At 38.8% G+C, this 17128-nt stretch overlaps 1 protein-coding gene across 23 annotated transcripts in view; it reads left to right on the forward strand.

Annotated features, from left to right (window-relative positions):
* clasp1a (cytoplasmic linker associated protein 1a) overlaps window positions 1–17128 on the forward strand; it is a 56012-nt gene that overhangs the window by 33827 nt on the left and 5057 nt on the right. For 4 of the 23 annotated variants that reach the window (XM_056755253.1, XM_056755255.1, XM_056755254.1 and 1 more), the window contains 19 exons: window positions 56–163; window positions 848–874; window positions 1870–2025; window positions 4888–5049; window positions 6435–6497; window positions 7446–7549; window positions 7725–7748; window positions 8423–8652; window positions 9546–9609; window positions 11032–11195; window positions 11286–11364; window positions 11448–11591; window positions 12410–12505; window positions 13183–13377; window positions 13465–13571; window positions 14697–14844; window positions 15476–15716; window positions 16190–16246; window positions 16930–17102. In XM_056755253.1, coding sequence (XP_056611231.1) covers window positions 56–163; window positions 848–874; window positions 1870–2025; window positions 4888–5049; window positions 6435–6497; window positions 7446–7549; window positions 7725–7748; window positions 8423–8652; window positions 9546–9609; window positions 11032–11195; window positions 11286–11364; window positions 11448–11591; window positions 12410–12505; window positions 13183–13377; window positions 13465–13571; window positions 14697–14844; window positions 15476–15716; window positions 16190–16246; window positions 16930–17102 — 2342 coding nt within the window. The remainder of the gene's footprint in view (window positions 1–55; window positions 164–847; window positions 875–1869; window positions 2026–4887; window positions 5050–6434; window positions 6498–7445; window positions 7550–7724; window positions 7749–8422; window positions 8653–9545; window positions 9610–11031; window positions 11196–11285; window positions 11365–11447; window positions 11592–12409; window positions 12506–13182; window positions 13378–13464; window positions 13572–14696; window positions 14845–15475; window positions 15717–16189; window positions 16247–16929; window positions 17103–17128) is intronic. The other 19 variants (XM_056755260.1, XM_056755263.1, XM_056755257.1 and 16 more) reach the window with 15 other exon arrangements.

A 17128-nucleotide genomic window follows, 5' to 3' on the forward strand; every position in this document is an offset into this window, starting at 1 on the left:
CTATTTCTCAAGCGTTCTGCACGGCCTCATCTCTTTCTCTGCTTCTTACCCACAGGTCGCGTTCGCACGAGGCGGCAGAGCTCAGGCAGCACGTTGAGCACCAGCAGCACAGTGACGGACAGTCGTGGTCGAACCAGAGCAAAAGTAGTGTCACAATCCCAGCGTAAGTGTCTGTGTAGGATAGTCTATCTAGTCCTCATTCATCTGCAGAACATACTACAGTATAACTCCAGACTCATTACAAAAAATCATTGTTACACACAAATATCAAATATATTAAAATGTTTGGAAAAAAGGTATTTGTTGTGAAAGTGTTTTGTTATACTTGTATTTAAATTATGCTGATTTGGATTTAAAACATCATTGTTTTACAGTTATGAAGATTTACTGAAAAACACATTTTAGAATATTATCAGAAAAAATATTTAACACTGAATATTAATGGAGAATTATTGGGAGAATAATTTCACAATGCAAAAAGACATCTGAAGGATTTTAAAAAATGGGTCTTATAAACATGCAAACGTAAAACTTCTCTTACTTTCACCTTTTATAAAAGCAGCTCAGACTCTTAACCACTGGCCTGCCTTCACGCTCATTTTTTCATTTTTGTCTCTGTTAACTTTTTAATGTTGTCACAACTTGGTTTGGCATCTTGCTAAAGTGGAAGTTTATGGCACCATTTCAAAGTTGAAGCTGCTTTACGATCACATGTTTAGATTTAAGTTGCTAAAGCACGAACGAACAACATCTTGCCTGGTGCATGCTGGGTAACCATGTGTCACATCAAGCGTCTTTTGTAACTGGCTACTTTTCACCTGTCCGTTGCCTTGCCTCCATACACAAGGATCCAGATCAGCTAACCCCACTAGTGGTAAGAACCCCGTTCATCAGAATAAAGCTACCCCACCACCCCTCCTTCAGGAACAAGCATGCATGAATCACATGTCTACCATTGTTGCATGTCCTACTTTTTTTAAATCATACTTTTATTTGTTTAAATAGAGAATCAGTTGTGATCATTGTCGGTTATGTGTGGTTGCTTTGACATGGGTCTTTATAAATGTTTAGTGATGTCATGCATATGCCCGTGATTCCCTTACAGCTCAACCTTGGATCCAGTCTCAGACTGTTTGTCCTGTAGATGTCTCGGTGTTTCTTTGTGTTTCATCAAAGATCTGTCTGTATCTCTCAAATATTTAGATGTCAATTGATTTCATTGATCTTAATGTGACCTTTCTCTTGTCAAAAGGGTATAAATGGAATTTAAGGAACAGTTGGAACAGTCATTTACTCACCCTCAAGTTGATCCAAATCTGTATAAATTTCTTTGTTCTGATGAAGATATTTGAAAGAATGCTTGCAACCAAACAGTTGTTGGCCACCATTGACAACCATAGCAGGACATTTTATACATTTGTTTGTTCTGTTGAACACAAAAGAAGATATTTTGAAGAATGTAGGAAAACAAACAGTTCTAGGGCACTTTAGACTACCATTGTCATTTTTTTTCTACTATAGTAGTCAATGCTGGACAAGAATTGTGTGGTTACAAGCATTCTTCCAAATATCTTTCTCTGTGTTCTTCAGAACAAATACATTTATACAGATTTGGAACAACTCTAGGGTGAGTAAATGAGTTTATATTTGGATGAACTGTCTCTTTAAGGAAAATGTAAAGTGGCAAATGATGCAAACAACTATTTGATTATCATGCCTTCATTTCTTAATATTATTGTATTATAAAAACATAAATGTCGAAACAGTCACAGAACATCAAGAATTATTTGTAGCAGACTTAGCAGCTCGTGGTTGATCACCCTCCAAATCACTTATAATCCCTCAATGTCTCCATATTTTCATTTGCAGCCGGCAGTCGATCCAGCTCTCCTGGAAAGCTTTTGGGGCACACGTATGGCAGAATTCCGAGGGCCACTGCCCCAACAACACCCTCAGAGAAGTACTGCAGGATCCCTAAAAGTCAGGGCTGCAGCCGTGAGACCAGCCCTAGCAGACTGGCCCTAGGTAAGACCAACACACTCACATCTCTACACCAAATTTATTTAGTTTTTTTAGTTAAACGTCTTGTTTCCTTCTGAAATACAGCCGCTTTTAATAAGGATGCAAAATGTGTTTCATGTTGACATCTTTAACATTATTGAAGGAAAAGAACTGGAGTGTTTATATGCAAGTATTTATGGGATTGATTTACCTGTTATTGAAGGATGACAGCTGCTTCCATCTCATCAGCATCTCAGCTTTATCTTGAGCTCACCGTGTTTTGTCAGCACGTTGTGAGATGTTTTAAATTGTGTGGAAAATACACAGAAAATGTGTCCTGGGATCGTTAGATTTTCTTCATTCACACTGCTAGTGATTATTTGGAAACTTTGTGTGCGTTCACACACATCCCGTGAAAAAACATGAGCTAATATACTGCAATGTAATGTTGTTGAAAATTTGGATCTGTTTTCTGCAGGGAACGTTCTGGGAACGTTAGCTTTTGATCAGGAAAAAAAGAACCTGCAGGGAACGTTCCCCTAAAGTTCCCAAAAAAGAACCAAATGGGAACGTTGTGGGAACATTGTTTGTTTGCTGTATTTACGCTAAATATAAGATAGGCCTAAATCTAGAGTGTAGTATAAAAATAAATAAAAGCAAATTGTAAAGGCCATAATGAAAAATATTATGGAACTCTGCAAAGTAAAAATTTGTAAAAAATTAGCTTCATTGCAATATAAAAGGCACTCTTTAATTTTTTTTCTAGTAATATGATGTACAAAAATGTGAGTTTAAAAATAGTTTTATCATTTATATTTTTTAGCAAAAGTTTTTTTGCATTTCGATTTTGAACCACCATAAGATCACGCAGATCGAATAAAAAACCTGAATGAAAAAACCCTCTAACAAAGCATATTGCACATAATGCTATAAAAACCATAAATAAACACTTAGATCAGTATATAGTCATCATGTTTGTATTGTTTACAATGTTTTTGTTGAGAAAAACAATCTTGTTCGGGTGAAAGTCGAGCCGGTGTCTACAATGAAACACACGGGCTTCTCCGCAGCACAGCAGGGCACACATAGCCATGTTTTTATGGTTGGTGAGCGATCAAGTTTATTGAAGCGCTGTGTATTTTCTAAAGTAATTTCAAGTTAAAACTGCATTTAAAATCAAACAACGCTATTCTCGCATCGGAGCTTAAGTTTGGTGGTTATCACTCTTGCATTCAACGTTGATTTAGCTAAAGACGAATAGTATTTTTTAGTTGTCGATTAACTAATGAACATAAATTAAAAAACTCTATTTGTTTTTATATTACAAATATTTTAGATTTATTATAGATGCGTGTCATCAGAGCACAGCTTTTACGGCATTGTTTCTACCTTTTGTTCACACAGGGTACTTTCCGGGACTGATCCCGTTAATGTTATTGGGTCCCTTTCCGGAATCACTTTTCGGATCAGTCAATGTTGTGTTTGCGTTCACACAAAAGAAACTCTGGCAATTTTATGTCAATTTTCTGGGATCAGCGGTCTGTGTGAATGGGGTTTATAAATCAGCCTTTTTTAGATCTCACCAATAAATCTCCAGCTAATTATATGATGGGAAGTTATTTTTCTGTAAAACAAGAAAATGTGTATAAAACTGACTCTTGTAATAGTTTTTGAATCACTCACAAGTGTATATTAATGCTTCTAAAACAAATGTCTTTTTATGTCTATTTTATTTTATTTAAGGTGCACCAAGCAATTTTTGTCCACAAAAGTTTATTTATTTATTATTTGCTACTGTTGATGGTTTCAAAGCAACAACATAGACAAACGTTACTAAGCATTCATGCTCTTGTGTGCCATAAACATAAATTTCGGGGCACATCCGCAAAGAATAGAGACCCTGTACTGTAGATTATTTCTGATAACAAGCAAATATAAAAGGTCAATTACATTAGCTAGCAAGTTAAAAGTATGTCTAGTTAGTATTATTTTGTATTAGTATTAACATAATAAGTAACACGACCCATTCAACAAATTGTTTATTACAAAAATTCTATAAAATATTTGTATACAATAAAATATTAATACAAATCAATATTACTATAAATTCAATTTAATATGAATAGTTATATTATTAGGCACTAGCCAGACCGATTAACAAACACAGACCGAAAGTTAATTTCAGGTCAGGCACAGAAACCGTCTGTATGAATTTCTATTTAGTATTTCAAAGGTACTCTAAGCAGTTTTTCCACAATAGCTTCAAACCTAAATTGATCAATTATATAAATTGTTTATCTTCTTCAATATACAATATGCTTATATGGCAGCAGTATTGTTTATATCTTTAAATGTTTAAAGCCATTTAAAGGGAAGATTATACTAACAACAATTTGCATGGAGCAGAAAACACCTGCTGTCCATGAACTCTGGCCGTTTCCAAAGTTTAGTTTTATGCAAATGACCATTGACATGATGCATCTACTGCCAATAGGATTAAAGACATTGCAGCACATGTGATCCGTCTTCTGTCAGACACCCTAGTCATGTAGGAGGCAAGACCGAGTACTTCTGTATGATACCTTGTCAACATTCTGAGTGATTTTGATGTATGTGTTAAGAATGATTCATCTTCTGTATAAAAAGAACATTCTCGGTGTAAATTACTTGGCGCACCTTTAATGCTTCATGTTATAAACTGCCCTAATGTTGTCTAGATCTAATTCAAAATGTTCAGCTTAAGCCTTTGCTTTATATGTTAACCTTTGTAAACCAGAAGGACCCCATGAACAACCAGCCCAGACAAACTCAACCTCCCTCCACATCCACTTTTGCCCTTTCTCTGACCCCATTGCCTCACTAATGCCCTAACATGTGTTCTAACAGCCAGGCTGTGTGATAAAGCTCTTCTTCCTGCCACTTCTCCCTATCGCACGCTAGCCCGGAGCAGTCGCATCCCCCGCCCCAGCATGAGTCAGGGGTGCAGCCGTGACACCAGTCGCGAGAGCAGCCGTGACACCAGCCCCACTCGGGGCTTTACTCCTCTTGGTGAGTAGAGCGCATAAGTGGCCAATGGAGCCAAGATAACAACAACCTATCCTTCCCATATCCAACCCACAAACTTTTCTCTTCAGTTCTACTGGGCTTTGGTCTGTGTGGATCTTATTTCCTAGAGTAAAAGATGTCTTGCTTGCCCTCTGTCACGCATGCACTAATCCGTGACCCCGGAAGTCTTGAAGTGAGGGGGGGGTTATTTGATAGTTTATCATTATATTCCATTGACTTGCATTGTGAATAACGTGCAGATGATATAATATCACAGAATACAGTGAATATTGAAAAGAATTGGAAACTTAGTTTAGGGCGCTTAAATATTCTGTGCTGCAATTGTGTGTTTTAATATCTAAATCTTTTAAATACTAGGGGTGTGACGATTATGAAATTTGGCTGATGATTAATTGTCTAATAAATCATTGCGATTATGACGATTTATTGTCGGTTTTAGAGGTTTGACGTTTAATTCTCATACTTTTATTATTCAGCTTTGAAATGACCATATAGTGTCTGAATATAAGACAATGGTTTTTTTTCATGGAAATACTTCGGAAAAAATTGGGTCATCATATATTTAAGATTTAGGCTTTTACCTGTCAATAATACAACCGCCAAATACTTGTACAGGAAGTAGAATGATCAGGATTGAATTGAAGTTGCCGTTAAAATGCCATCAGTCATATAATTGCTTCTAGTCTGTTTTTTCTTACGTGCAAGACTTCAATAAAAGTTTACTTCTTTGTTAATTCAATTTTGGTAGACTGGTTTTCACACTGAGATTATCTAAAATAATATTAAATTGTGCTGCAGGTTATTTTTATCGTATATCCTTTAGGTTTTTTTTAAGCGATTGTGTTGTGGTGGTCAATTTTACAAGTATTACCATGCTTTGGTTACAATATAGACACCAAAATAAGCAATATGCAGGCACTACAGCTCTCCCTTGTGTCTTCTATAGAGATGTGCAATAATTGCAATGATCTTAAACCATAGCGATGAGGTCAAACAATCGTGATGAGACGATTCTTTACATCAAGTGCTTTTTGTGTTGGTTTGTCTATCAATACAGGATTTATCTGCTATTATCTTATGATCTGTGGATACAAATGTTGATCCGATCTTAAAAAGAAATAACTTTGGAAAGAAATATCAGAACAAAATACTGCAATGTGAAGCTCATTCCAGTGGGTATTCATTGTGCATAATCTGTTTGTTGTCTATTCTACAGCGGGAAGACTCAGCGCTTGGTCTTGTAGATGTGTAGTTGAATAGTTGACTGTGGCATGTTGGATGTGACGTGTATGGGAGATGGCACTAAGTGTTTGAAGTGTAGCACTAACCTTCCCTGGGGTGTCGCCCCTTTTCCTGTCCCCCTGCAGCTTCCCGACGTCACTCTCGCTCCACCAGCGCGTTGTCCGCGGCCGAACCCGTGGGCCAGTCAGGTGACCTGCATGACCCTTCCACTGGTTCATCATTTGGCGCCGCCGGCATGCATTCATACATTACTTTTTTTTTTAAATGGCAACCCGCTGGGATGCCAGATCGAGCTAAAATCCTCACACTTCTAGATTTGTAATGAAAAGAAAATCGTCCTTGTCTGTCAGAAGTGTGAAGTTTTATGCTTCGCTCGTCATGACATCAGTCATTCCTCATTCCCCATGTTGTTTTGTTTTACTTTCGTAAGAGTGCTTGTTTGCGCCTTGGTTGACTTGTCGTTCTAGTTCTGTGCTTTATATGTTGGATTTCGTTAACTTGCTATATCCCCTTATTTTACAAGCAATCTGCATTGCTGGTAATGAATTTAAAAGTAATATTTGTTTTTAGTTGCTGTGTATTTTTATATTCGTGTTTCAGCATTTGGGACGCATAATTCACGCACATTTGGCATTTGATCATCTAAGCAACTTTTCTGTTGTTTTTTTGTAATGTCACCAAATGAAAGGGAAAAAATTTAAAAAATAATTTAATACAAATTTTCCCAAACATTACATTTGGCCACAGTGTTAACATGTCTATGGAAACTTGCACTGGGGTAGAAGAACATTATAAACAGAAAAAATACACACATAATCTTTCACCAATACGTTAGCAAACCACCTTCCTTTTGTTCAGGTCAGCTTTCTCTTCATCTTTAGTTTAAACGGGTATAATACTTCTATTTTGTGATGGTGTCGATTCTGGGCTTATGACACTTATGTGATGGGTTGTCTGTCATTGATTCTTTTACTTTCTATGTCATCCTTTTTTTACATCCTCATGAAATGTACAGGCCTACTAGCCTGATAAGATACACTTATCATTCAACTTCAGTATAATGTGATAAATGGTAAGTATTTGCTACTTGTCTTCCTCCTTTCTTACTGTCTTGTCCTGTGATTAAAACCCCACAGATCGGCTCGGTCTGATCCATCAGGCTCGTATTTCTGCATCTGTCAATGCCATGAGGGTCCTGAACACTGGGACGGAGGTGGAGGCGGCCGTGGCTGATGCTTTGGTAAGAATACAGACTCAGGCTATTGAAATATTACTCATTTATCTAATTTGGGATAATAGAAGTGATGCCTCTGAATGATATAATAGAGGGTAAAGTTGTCCGATTGTGTGTGTTGTACAACATCTCTGCTCTCTTTGAAATGTGTCTCTGCTCTTCCTCTCTTGGTTGTCTTCAGCTGTTAGGAGACTCCAGAAATAAGGTAGTGCTTCCATTCATCTACTGTATGTACTTCCCATTTATGCCATTGCGGACTGTTAAGCAAATTGCATTTTGGGCACAAATATTTGCGCTTATTAAGTTTAATTTTCTATACCAACACCACAGATTACGATATATTTTATTGAGCCATTTATCCATTTCTATATATTTTGTATATATCAGTCAGTCATATTGATTTACGTGACATCAGAGTAGGATTAAGGAAAGATTTTATGGATTAGCGTCACACATCTCTTTTGCTACATATGCAGATAAAATTAGCCAAGCGTTAAAACTCTTGATTTACATCATCTGCGTCTACTGCTCTTGAACTCAAACACTTTCTAAACGCATTTCCATCTGCTGGAAATTATCTTTGAATTATTCATGACCGTCACACCAAATATCGTAACTGTTTTTTGTCACACTCCAATGCTGAAGGAACCTTTAAAAGTCACCAAACTCACGTTTAGAGTAGAAAATTACATTTTAAATGAACTTTTTAGCCACTAGTCACAGTGGTTTGTAGAACCTAAATCATCAACGCTGCATGGCTTACTTATTTCAACAGCTTTACTTGTGTTTGAGTAATGCACGATAAAAGGTGGCCCCTGTAAGTCTTCTGCTGTGTCAACTTCTTGTTGAACTTTCTAATGGGTTCTATGCTTTCCTCAGCGCAAGCCTTTGAGAAGGAGGTATGAGTCCGACGATGACGCCAACAGCGACGCATCCAGCGCCTGCTCTGAGCGTTCCTACAGCTCCCGTAACGGAGGCATACCGCACTATCTGCGGCAGACGGAGGATGTGGCGGAGGTGCTCAACCACTGCGCAAGCTCCAACTGGTCTGAGAGGAAGGAAGGCCTGCTAGGTTTGCAAAATCTGCTGAAGAGCCAGCGCATTCTCAGGTGCAGTAGTCAGTTCATTGTTTTTAGTTCTATTTTGCTAATGCGTTTTTGTTTTTTAAGGCAATTACTATCGGTACATCCATTATTGCAGTTTGACTTTATAGCGCTATTTCTATAGAGTATACAGTGTTATTGTATAACTACTGTATATAAGTGCATTAAAATAATTTTGTTATCATCAAATTTTTGTTTTGTATTAGCTATTTTATTGTTTTTTGTTACTAAGGTTATATCTTGCATTAACAGGTTACCCAAAATCAGAAAATTCTATCATTATTTACTCGCCCTCTTTCCATTATAAAGCTGTATGACTTTGATTCTTCTGCCGAGAACAAAAGAAGATATTTAGAAGAATGTTGGTAACTGAACAACTGCAGTACCTATTTACTTGCATTGCTTTTATGTCTATACAGTAGAATTAAATGGTTTTGGGTTAACAAAATGAATCAAAATATCTTCTTATGGGCTGTCCACCAAGGCACTTTTACACGTCTGAAAACGGAAAGAGCTCCGCTGAAAACGGCCACTGCAGGCGCAGCGTTCTGCCCAAAGTTTAGCATTTTTCAACCGCGCCGGTCGAATGCTGGCGCTGATCGCAGAAAATAGTCATAGCACCAGCACTGAGCACAAAAAAAAACGGCAGCTGCTTGAACAAATGCGGTGTTCTCATTGGAAACGATTAAAAACACACTGTACGCCGGAGGAAACGCCTTGGTGGACACAGCCCCTTAGTTAGTTTTTTATTTTTGGGCGTGTCTACAACGGACGTGACAGACGCGACGCGACACAACAAAAGACATTAGAAACGCATTAGAACCCATTATTATTTCAAATATTGTCCATGCGGCGGTGTAGACACAGAGTCTTATTAGGTCTTTAATTGTGTGTTTCAGCCGAGTGGAGCTTAAGAGATTATGTGAGATCTTCACCAGGATGTTTGCAGATCCTCACAGCAAGGTAACCTGCATGAGGAGACATCCATTCCCTCGTGGATGCTTTGATCACATAATCTACTGTATCTAACAATGACTGGATTACTGGAACGATTTCCATCATTTCTATATATGATAACCTGAAAATGTGTGGTTTTGTGTGAAACGATTGAATCCGAATTGTGTTTACTATTGCTTTGTCTTGAACTGTTTGATGAAGGAATGTGTTTGTACTAACGGAATGTGTTTTTTCCTGTGGTTTGCATGGTCTGCCTTGATGTGGATTTTAACAATAGAGAGTAAGTAGACGTTAAAAATACTATTCTGCTGTATTATTTGCTGTGCCAGGGCAAGGATTGCTATTGTTATTGGTTTTATTTTAAACTTAGACGTTCAGAACAAACTTTTATGAAAAAACATCTAAGCATTGAACGCTTTAGGTACTGAATCGGTGTCTGACAAAACAGAAGTTGCACTGTAGACATGACTGATACTTAGAATAATGTGGTTTGTTGGGGAGAGGTTGTAGACAATAAAGCATGACAAAAATTGTATAGGCGGTTTCATCGGACGCACACTACTGGCCTGAAGTTAACTTCTGGTCTGTGTTTGTTGCTAATAATATAACTATGCATTATTTATTTAATGTATATTAATATTGATTTAAATTACAATTTTATTGTGTAATAATTGTATTAAATGAACAATTTGTTGAATGTTACTTTGTTCTTCTACTGGTAACCCAAAATAATACTGGTTAGACATTGACTTTTTAGCTAATGTAATTTACTTGTTATTCCTCTTGTGTGTTATCAGAAATAATCTAAAGATACTCTATTCTTTGCGGATGTGTCCCAGAAGTTACGTTTGGTCACAAAAGCGTGCATTCGCATTAACATTTGTTTATGTTGTTGCTTTGAAACATCTATAGGTTTATGTTGAAAAAGGAATTTGCTATTAAAAAGATTTGAGCTGATTAGACCAGTTAGCAATTGTCTGGTAACACCTTACGAACAGAACACACCAGAAACTGCATAGCAACATTCAAGAAACCATAATCCATATACCATAGTATTCCATAAGAAATCATTAACCGTAGGTCTGCATGATAATGGGTAAAATGATAACCACAAACTTCTAATCGCGATTAATAATCACGATTATTCCATCACTTTTATTTTTACTTTAGCATATTTATTGCCGCTGAATTTCTGCCCGAAATACAATTTAAGACCATATCAAGTTCTTTTGTGCCCTCTAATAGCTTTATAAAATTAATGTTGTGATCACTTTTAATCACGGGGGGTTGCAGAAATTGCTGTTGTGATTACAATTCGTGTAGACATAATTATTTATGAATTTATTAAATATATTTTCGGAACCTACATGTTCTGTGATCACGTGTGCACTCAGTATAACAGATCATGGATTGCTGTTCTGCCTCCAGGTGTTCAGCATGTTCTTGGAGACTCTGGTGGACTTCGTCACCGTGCACAGAGAAGATCTCCAAGACTGGCTCTTTGTTCTTCTTACTCAGCTACTGAAAAAGATGGGGGCTGACCTCTTGGGCTCAGTCCAAGCTAAGGTCCAAAAGGCTCTGGACATCACTCGGTCAGTCTCTAGTCATAATTCTAATCCAGGTTCTCATCTTGGTTTTCCTAGCACATGGATAACGTGTTGTGTATCTTGTTTTTCTCTTAGGGAATCGTTCCCCTTTGACCAGCAGTTTAACATCCTGATGAGATTTATTGTTGATCAGACCCAAACCCCCAATCTGAAGGTGCAGTCTTTAATGTGACTTTTTACTGCAACTTGGCGACCAGAAAGACGGTTAATATTACTTTTCTTGATATAACAACACAGGTGAAAGTGGCCATCCTGAAATACATTGAGTCACTGGTACGGCACATGGACCCTGCGGACTTCGTGAACTCGAGTGAGACGAGATTAGCTGTGTCCCGCATTATCACTTGGACCACAGAACCCAAGAGTTCTGATGTTAGAAGGGTGAGTATTCAGAGATCTGCTTTCAGACAACACACATAAGGATGCTGTGTTTGGGTTTATGTACAGGACATGTGTTAAAGGATTGTTCACCCAAAAATTCTGTCATCATTTACTCCTCTTGTCATTTCGAACCTGTATGACTTTCTTTCGCAGAACACAAAAGAAGATATTTTGAAGAATGTTGATAACCGAACAGCGATGGCACCCATAGACTTCTATGGTATGGACACAAAACCAGTGCAAGTGAATGGCTGCCATCGCTGTTCAATCAACAACATTTTTCAAAATATCTTCTTTTGTGTTCTGCGGAAGATTGAAAGTCAGACAGGTTCGAATGAAATGACGAGAGGGTGAGATAATAATGGCAGAATTTTCATTTTTGGGTGAACTATCACTTTATAGGGATAGCCCCAAAAAAGAAAATACTCACCCTCATGTCATTCCAAACCTGTGTGATTTTCTTTCTTCTGCAGAACACAAATGAAGATATTTTCAAGAATTTAAGCAATCAAACATTGGTCCCTATTGACGTTCATTTTGTGGACACCAAATATCTTCAAAAGAGATCTATATACAAAAGAGTCATAAACATGTTTGGAACGACATGAGTGTGAATAATTGATGACAGAATTTTTTGGTCCTAAACTAAGCATTGTTTTATGTCTGCATCCGCTCAGGATTTATTCAATTCAAGTTTAATAATTAAAGAACACTAAATTACAATTCATTGCTGTAGGACCACTAATAAGTGGTCACCAGTCTTGTCTTGTATTGTCTGTTACCCTGACAAATCCTGTTGCTATGATACGGTGGCCCAGACCCTTCATAACTGGGCAATTGAGGAGTTATCAGGCAGGCCCAGCACTACAGCCCTACTGCCCGGAGAGGGTCACCTGGAGGACAGGTGCAAGCAGGTAGTGCCCATCCAACGGCCTAACCAACAACCAGCACGTAGCCGCTGCACCTAACCGCGTGCCTTTCCTCACTTTAATCTTCCTTGCCAAGTGACTCATGAACTCTAAATATGCAACATTTCTCTAGGGTTAAGTAGAGAGCAGATATTACAAATGTTTTTGAGTTTGTGTGTGAAAGTGTCTCAAAGCTTTTAACTCTCCACTGCTTAAGGAACTTTTTTGTTGTTTGATGGAATAATAATGAGTGAAGCATTCCTTGCATGTGTTGAACATAAAACAGTCGAATTACAGACAGCTGAGCTCCGTATGCAGTATGTAGTATAAGGGCAGTATGCATTTATACAATAAGAAAACAGGCAGGAGCGTAGCCGATTGAATTTCTCATTGGTTAACAGATTACACACAATTGTTGAGACCTTTTCTTTGCATGACAGAACATCATTTTCACAAACCTTTGCGTTTTTCTTCTGCGCCCTATTGAAGTGAATGGATTCAAAGCGTTCTTTGACGGCCCAACAGATCAGATTGGCTTCTCTTCGTAGGAGCACGGCAGTCATCATTTCCTAAACGTCTTTCTTTCTCTTTTACGTCATAACCTCCGGCGTTTCTCGGCATGTATAAACCTCACCGTCTCTCACCGCAGTGTTTGTGGTTTAACAGTGTGCTGTGTTCTGCAGGCGGCCCAGATTGTGCTGATCTCACTCTTTGAGCTAAACACGCCCGAGTTCACCATGCTGCTGGGCGCCCTGCCTAAAACTTTCCAGGACGGGGCCACAAAGCTCCTGCACAACCATCTGAAGAATTCCAGCAACACCAGCAGTGTGGTAAGATCAAAGGCTGTAAAAGCACAAGACAGAAATCTGCACTTACAGGTGACAGGTTTAATTTCCACCAGGTGCACCGAATTGATCAAATAATGCTTCTGTCTGTTTAAGTTTAACCTTTCGCCTCATTTGCAGAGTTCTCCAAGCAATACGATGGGACGCTCCGCACCCCGTCATCCCACCAGCAGGACCAGCCCACTCACTTCTCCCACAAACTGCTCCCATGGTGGACTGTCACCGAGGTAACGCATCCCCTGTACTTCCATCAGTCCAAAACACCCATCCATGAACTCACCTCTGGGCACCAGAACCTTCTAAATCACCCGTTTTAAAGTGAAAGTTCACCCAAAAATAAAAATTCTGTCATCATTTCCTCGCCATCTTGTCATTTTAAACCTGTAAGACTTTCTTTCTTCCGCAGAACGCAAAAGAAGATATTTTTGAAAAATTTTGTTAACTGGACCCGATTCACTTGCATTGGTTTTGTGTCCATACAATAGAAGTGAATAGGGTCCAGTGCTGTTCGGTTATCAACTGTTCTGTGGAATAAAGACGAGACGAGAGTTTTCATTGTTTGGATAAACTGTCACTTTAACACATTTATTTACTGAATGCTACTTTACTTTAGTGTGACAAGTCTGCTTGTCATGTTTTCTTCCCATTTAAAACCTGAAACCCTTCAAATGACACATTTTTACATTTGCACGGTATAAACAAATCTTACCACCCAACCCGATGTATGAATAATTATCAAATGATGACATTATGAGCGAAACGGTTTGGGGGTTTCCGGTCCATTAACTTATTAACCCATGCTGCTAACCACAACCTTCGGACTGGACCACTCTTTTCTTCTCTCTCTCTCTCCCTCTCCTCCTCTCCGGCCGTTCTGTGGACACAGTCGGTTATGGGGTTGGAGTGTCGATGGGCTCTTAAAGCACCCCCCTCCCCCTCCTCCTCCTCTTCCTCCATCTCACTCCTCTATTCCTGCTGGCCCCTCGCTCAGGGCCTTCCGCTGCGCTCTCTCACCAAGGTAACTTGACCGCCGGACCAACACGGCGAGAAGTGGCGGGACGGGTGCTTAAACCTACTCGCAGGGACATATATTTATACAGGCTTGGATCATGTCACAGATATGTTGGTGCACTAACAAGAATTTAAACTTGCATTAATATTACATAAAGGCTTTGGAAATGGATGCTTTTGAATTATTCACTATTCAGACAATGTTTATGAGCGGATGGCATGATGGCTTTAACCTTGAGCATTGCATTTGGTATTAGAAGCCGGAGCTTGTCTGAGTCTGAATGTTGTGGTGAGAGAGTAGTAGACCTCAGTGTTAATCTTTCTGTCTCTTCTTTTTTCAGTATGCTGGAGTATGACACGGAGAACATGAACTCTGATGAGATCTTTAGCTCGCTGCGGGGTGTCACAGAGGCCATCCAAAGCTTCAGTTACCGCAGCCAGGAGGACCTGAACGAACCGATCAGACGCGATGGCAAGAAAGACGATGCTGTGAGTGTCTGGTTAAAATCTGGGCAACAACATCACTAGATTTGCCTTTTAAAACGTATATCAGTCAGTTTTGTTGAATGTTAAACACTCCTTGGTGTTGTATCGCTAAAATGACATGTAACAATGAAACATTATAGTTCACCCAAAATTGAAAATTCTGTCATGATTTTCTCACCCTCATTTCTATTACAAACCTGTAAAATTGTCTTTGTTCTGTTGAATACAAAGGAAGATATTTGGAAGAATGTCTTTAACCAAAATGATCTCATCCACCATTGACTCACAATATTTCTTTCCCTACTATGGCAGTAAATGGGGCATGAGATTTGGTAACTGACATTCTTCCAAATATCTCCCTTTGTGTTCAGCAGTACAAAGAAATGTATATAGATTTGGAACAACTTGAAGGAGAGTAAATCATGACAGAATTGTCAATTTTGGGTGAACTATAATCTCAACATGAGGGTGAGTGAACGATGACAGGATTTTTAATTTTGGGTCAACCATCCCTTTAAGTTCGGTTTTATTATTTGAAATGACATGCACATAATCATTTTACAATAAAAACAGTTAAATGCATAAAAATTGGTTATATTTTAATTTATTCTAATGTGAACTGTTTCTGTCATAGATTGGAAGGGAAGGGGCGTCTCCAGGATCTGACGCCAGACTGGGATTGGATGTAATTGAAGGAGGCAGAACAGCTTTGGATAACAAGACGTCTTTGCTTAACACGCCATCCCCGCGGTCTTTCGCTGTGCCCCGTACACGCGAGTTCGCCCCCTACGGCTACGCAGACACGATTACGGCCTACGACAAGAGCGCCCTGAAAGAGGCCGTTTTCGATGATGACGTGGATCAGTTCCGTGACTGTGAGTCGACATGCTGACCATAGCCTATACATTCACTCTCATTGTTTTCATCATCTATACTCCATACATGCTTCCATTGTCTGGAATTGTGTCAAGAACAACTTTACATGGGAAAAATCAAGTGAACGAGCAAAAAAGAATGATAGTGTCAAAGTTTGAAAAAATTATAAAGCAAACCCAGTAGAGGTTTGCATTCGATTTTAAACATTTAGTATTAAAAGTATTTTAAAGCTTAAGCTAGTACAGAATGTTTAAGAATATGGCTTTATATGTTAATACTTTTATATTTGAGATTCAGGCCCATTTCTTGACGGAAAGGTAGTTAAAGGTTTACTTTTGTAGTTTTTCTCGGCCAAGAGACACAAACAAAACATAACTAGTGAATCACCTCTATAAGGAGAGGTTTAGTATGCAGTATAAAGTATGTGTGTCATCACATCCCCTGCTGTCCTCCCCTCCTCTTCCTCTTACAGGCCGGCGGCAAGACTGTGGTGAGAACAAGATGGTGCTACCCAAGAGCTTTACTCCTGGTAACCAAGACTGTTGCACTTTTTCTATGTTTACTCCCTTCATCATTTCTTCCCCGCCATCCATCTCACTGTCTCTCATGTGATATCAGCATATTTTAAAAGCCACAGTGATGTTACTAACAGGTTCATGTGATAACACAGAGACCGTTCAGATGCACTAATACAAGGCTGTCATACAGTAGGAATGGTTGAATGCGTACTGCATTCAAATGAGGCCTTACATTCAAAATGAGCCCTGCTGATGATTCTTTACTACCGCTTTGCTTTAAAACTAACAGAACTTGTTTTCAACCGCATCGGTGTCTCTCAAAAGCTCTCAAAACTCTTCGAACTACTAAACTAATAACACATCTGCCTCACACATTGCTAACTCATCATATTATGATCAATCTACGATTCAAAAACACGTTCAGGCCACATTTCACCCCAACATTTGAAGATAAAATGAAATCTGTTTTTAAAACCAGTAAAGACTTGCATCGCATTGTGCCGTGTTTTTACTGCATTTAAATATTGAGGTGAAATTTGACTTCAAGTTTCTCTGAAAATTAATCTGAAACGGATTAGCCATGTATGCTTAAAATATAGCATACCTGCTAAAGTCCAGATAAAGTTGAAGAAGGATGATAGTTGGTTCCTGTTTTCCTGACTTTGTCTGACTCGATTAGTTCTGGTTCGTTCAGATATGGTGGCAGACCTGCTGAAGGAGCTGTCCAATCACAATGATCGAGTGGAGGAGAGGAAGGGGGCTCTGATCGAGCTGCTGAAGATCGCTCGCGAGGACAGCCTGGCTGTGTGGGACGAACACTTTAAGACCATCTTACTGCTGCTGTTGGAGACACTCGGGGACAAGGATGTGAGCATTATATTACTTGCATGTTC

This window comes from Triplophysa dalaica, chromosome 8 (genome assembly GCF_015846415.1).
Source record: "Triplophysa dalaica isolate WHDGS20190420 chromosome 8, ASM1584641v1, whole genome shotgun sequence".
NCBI lineage: Eukaryota > Metazoa > Chordata > Actinopteri > Cypriniformes > Nemacheilidae > Triplophysa > Triplophysa dalaica.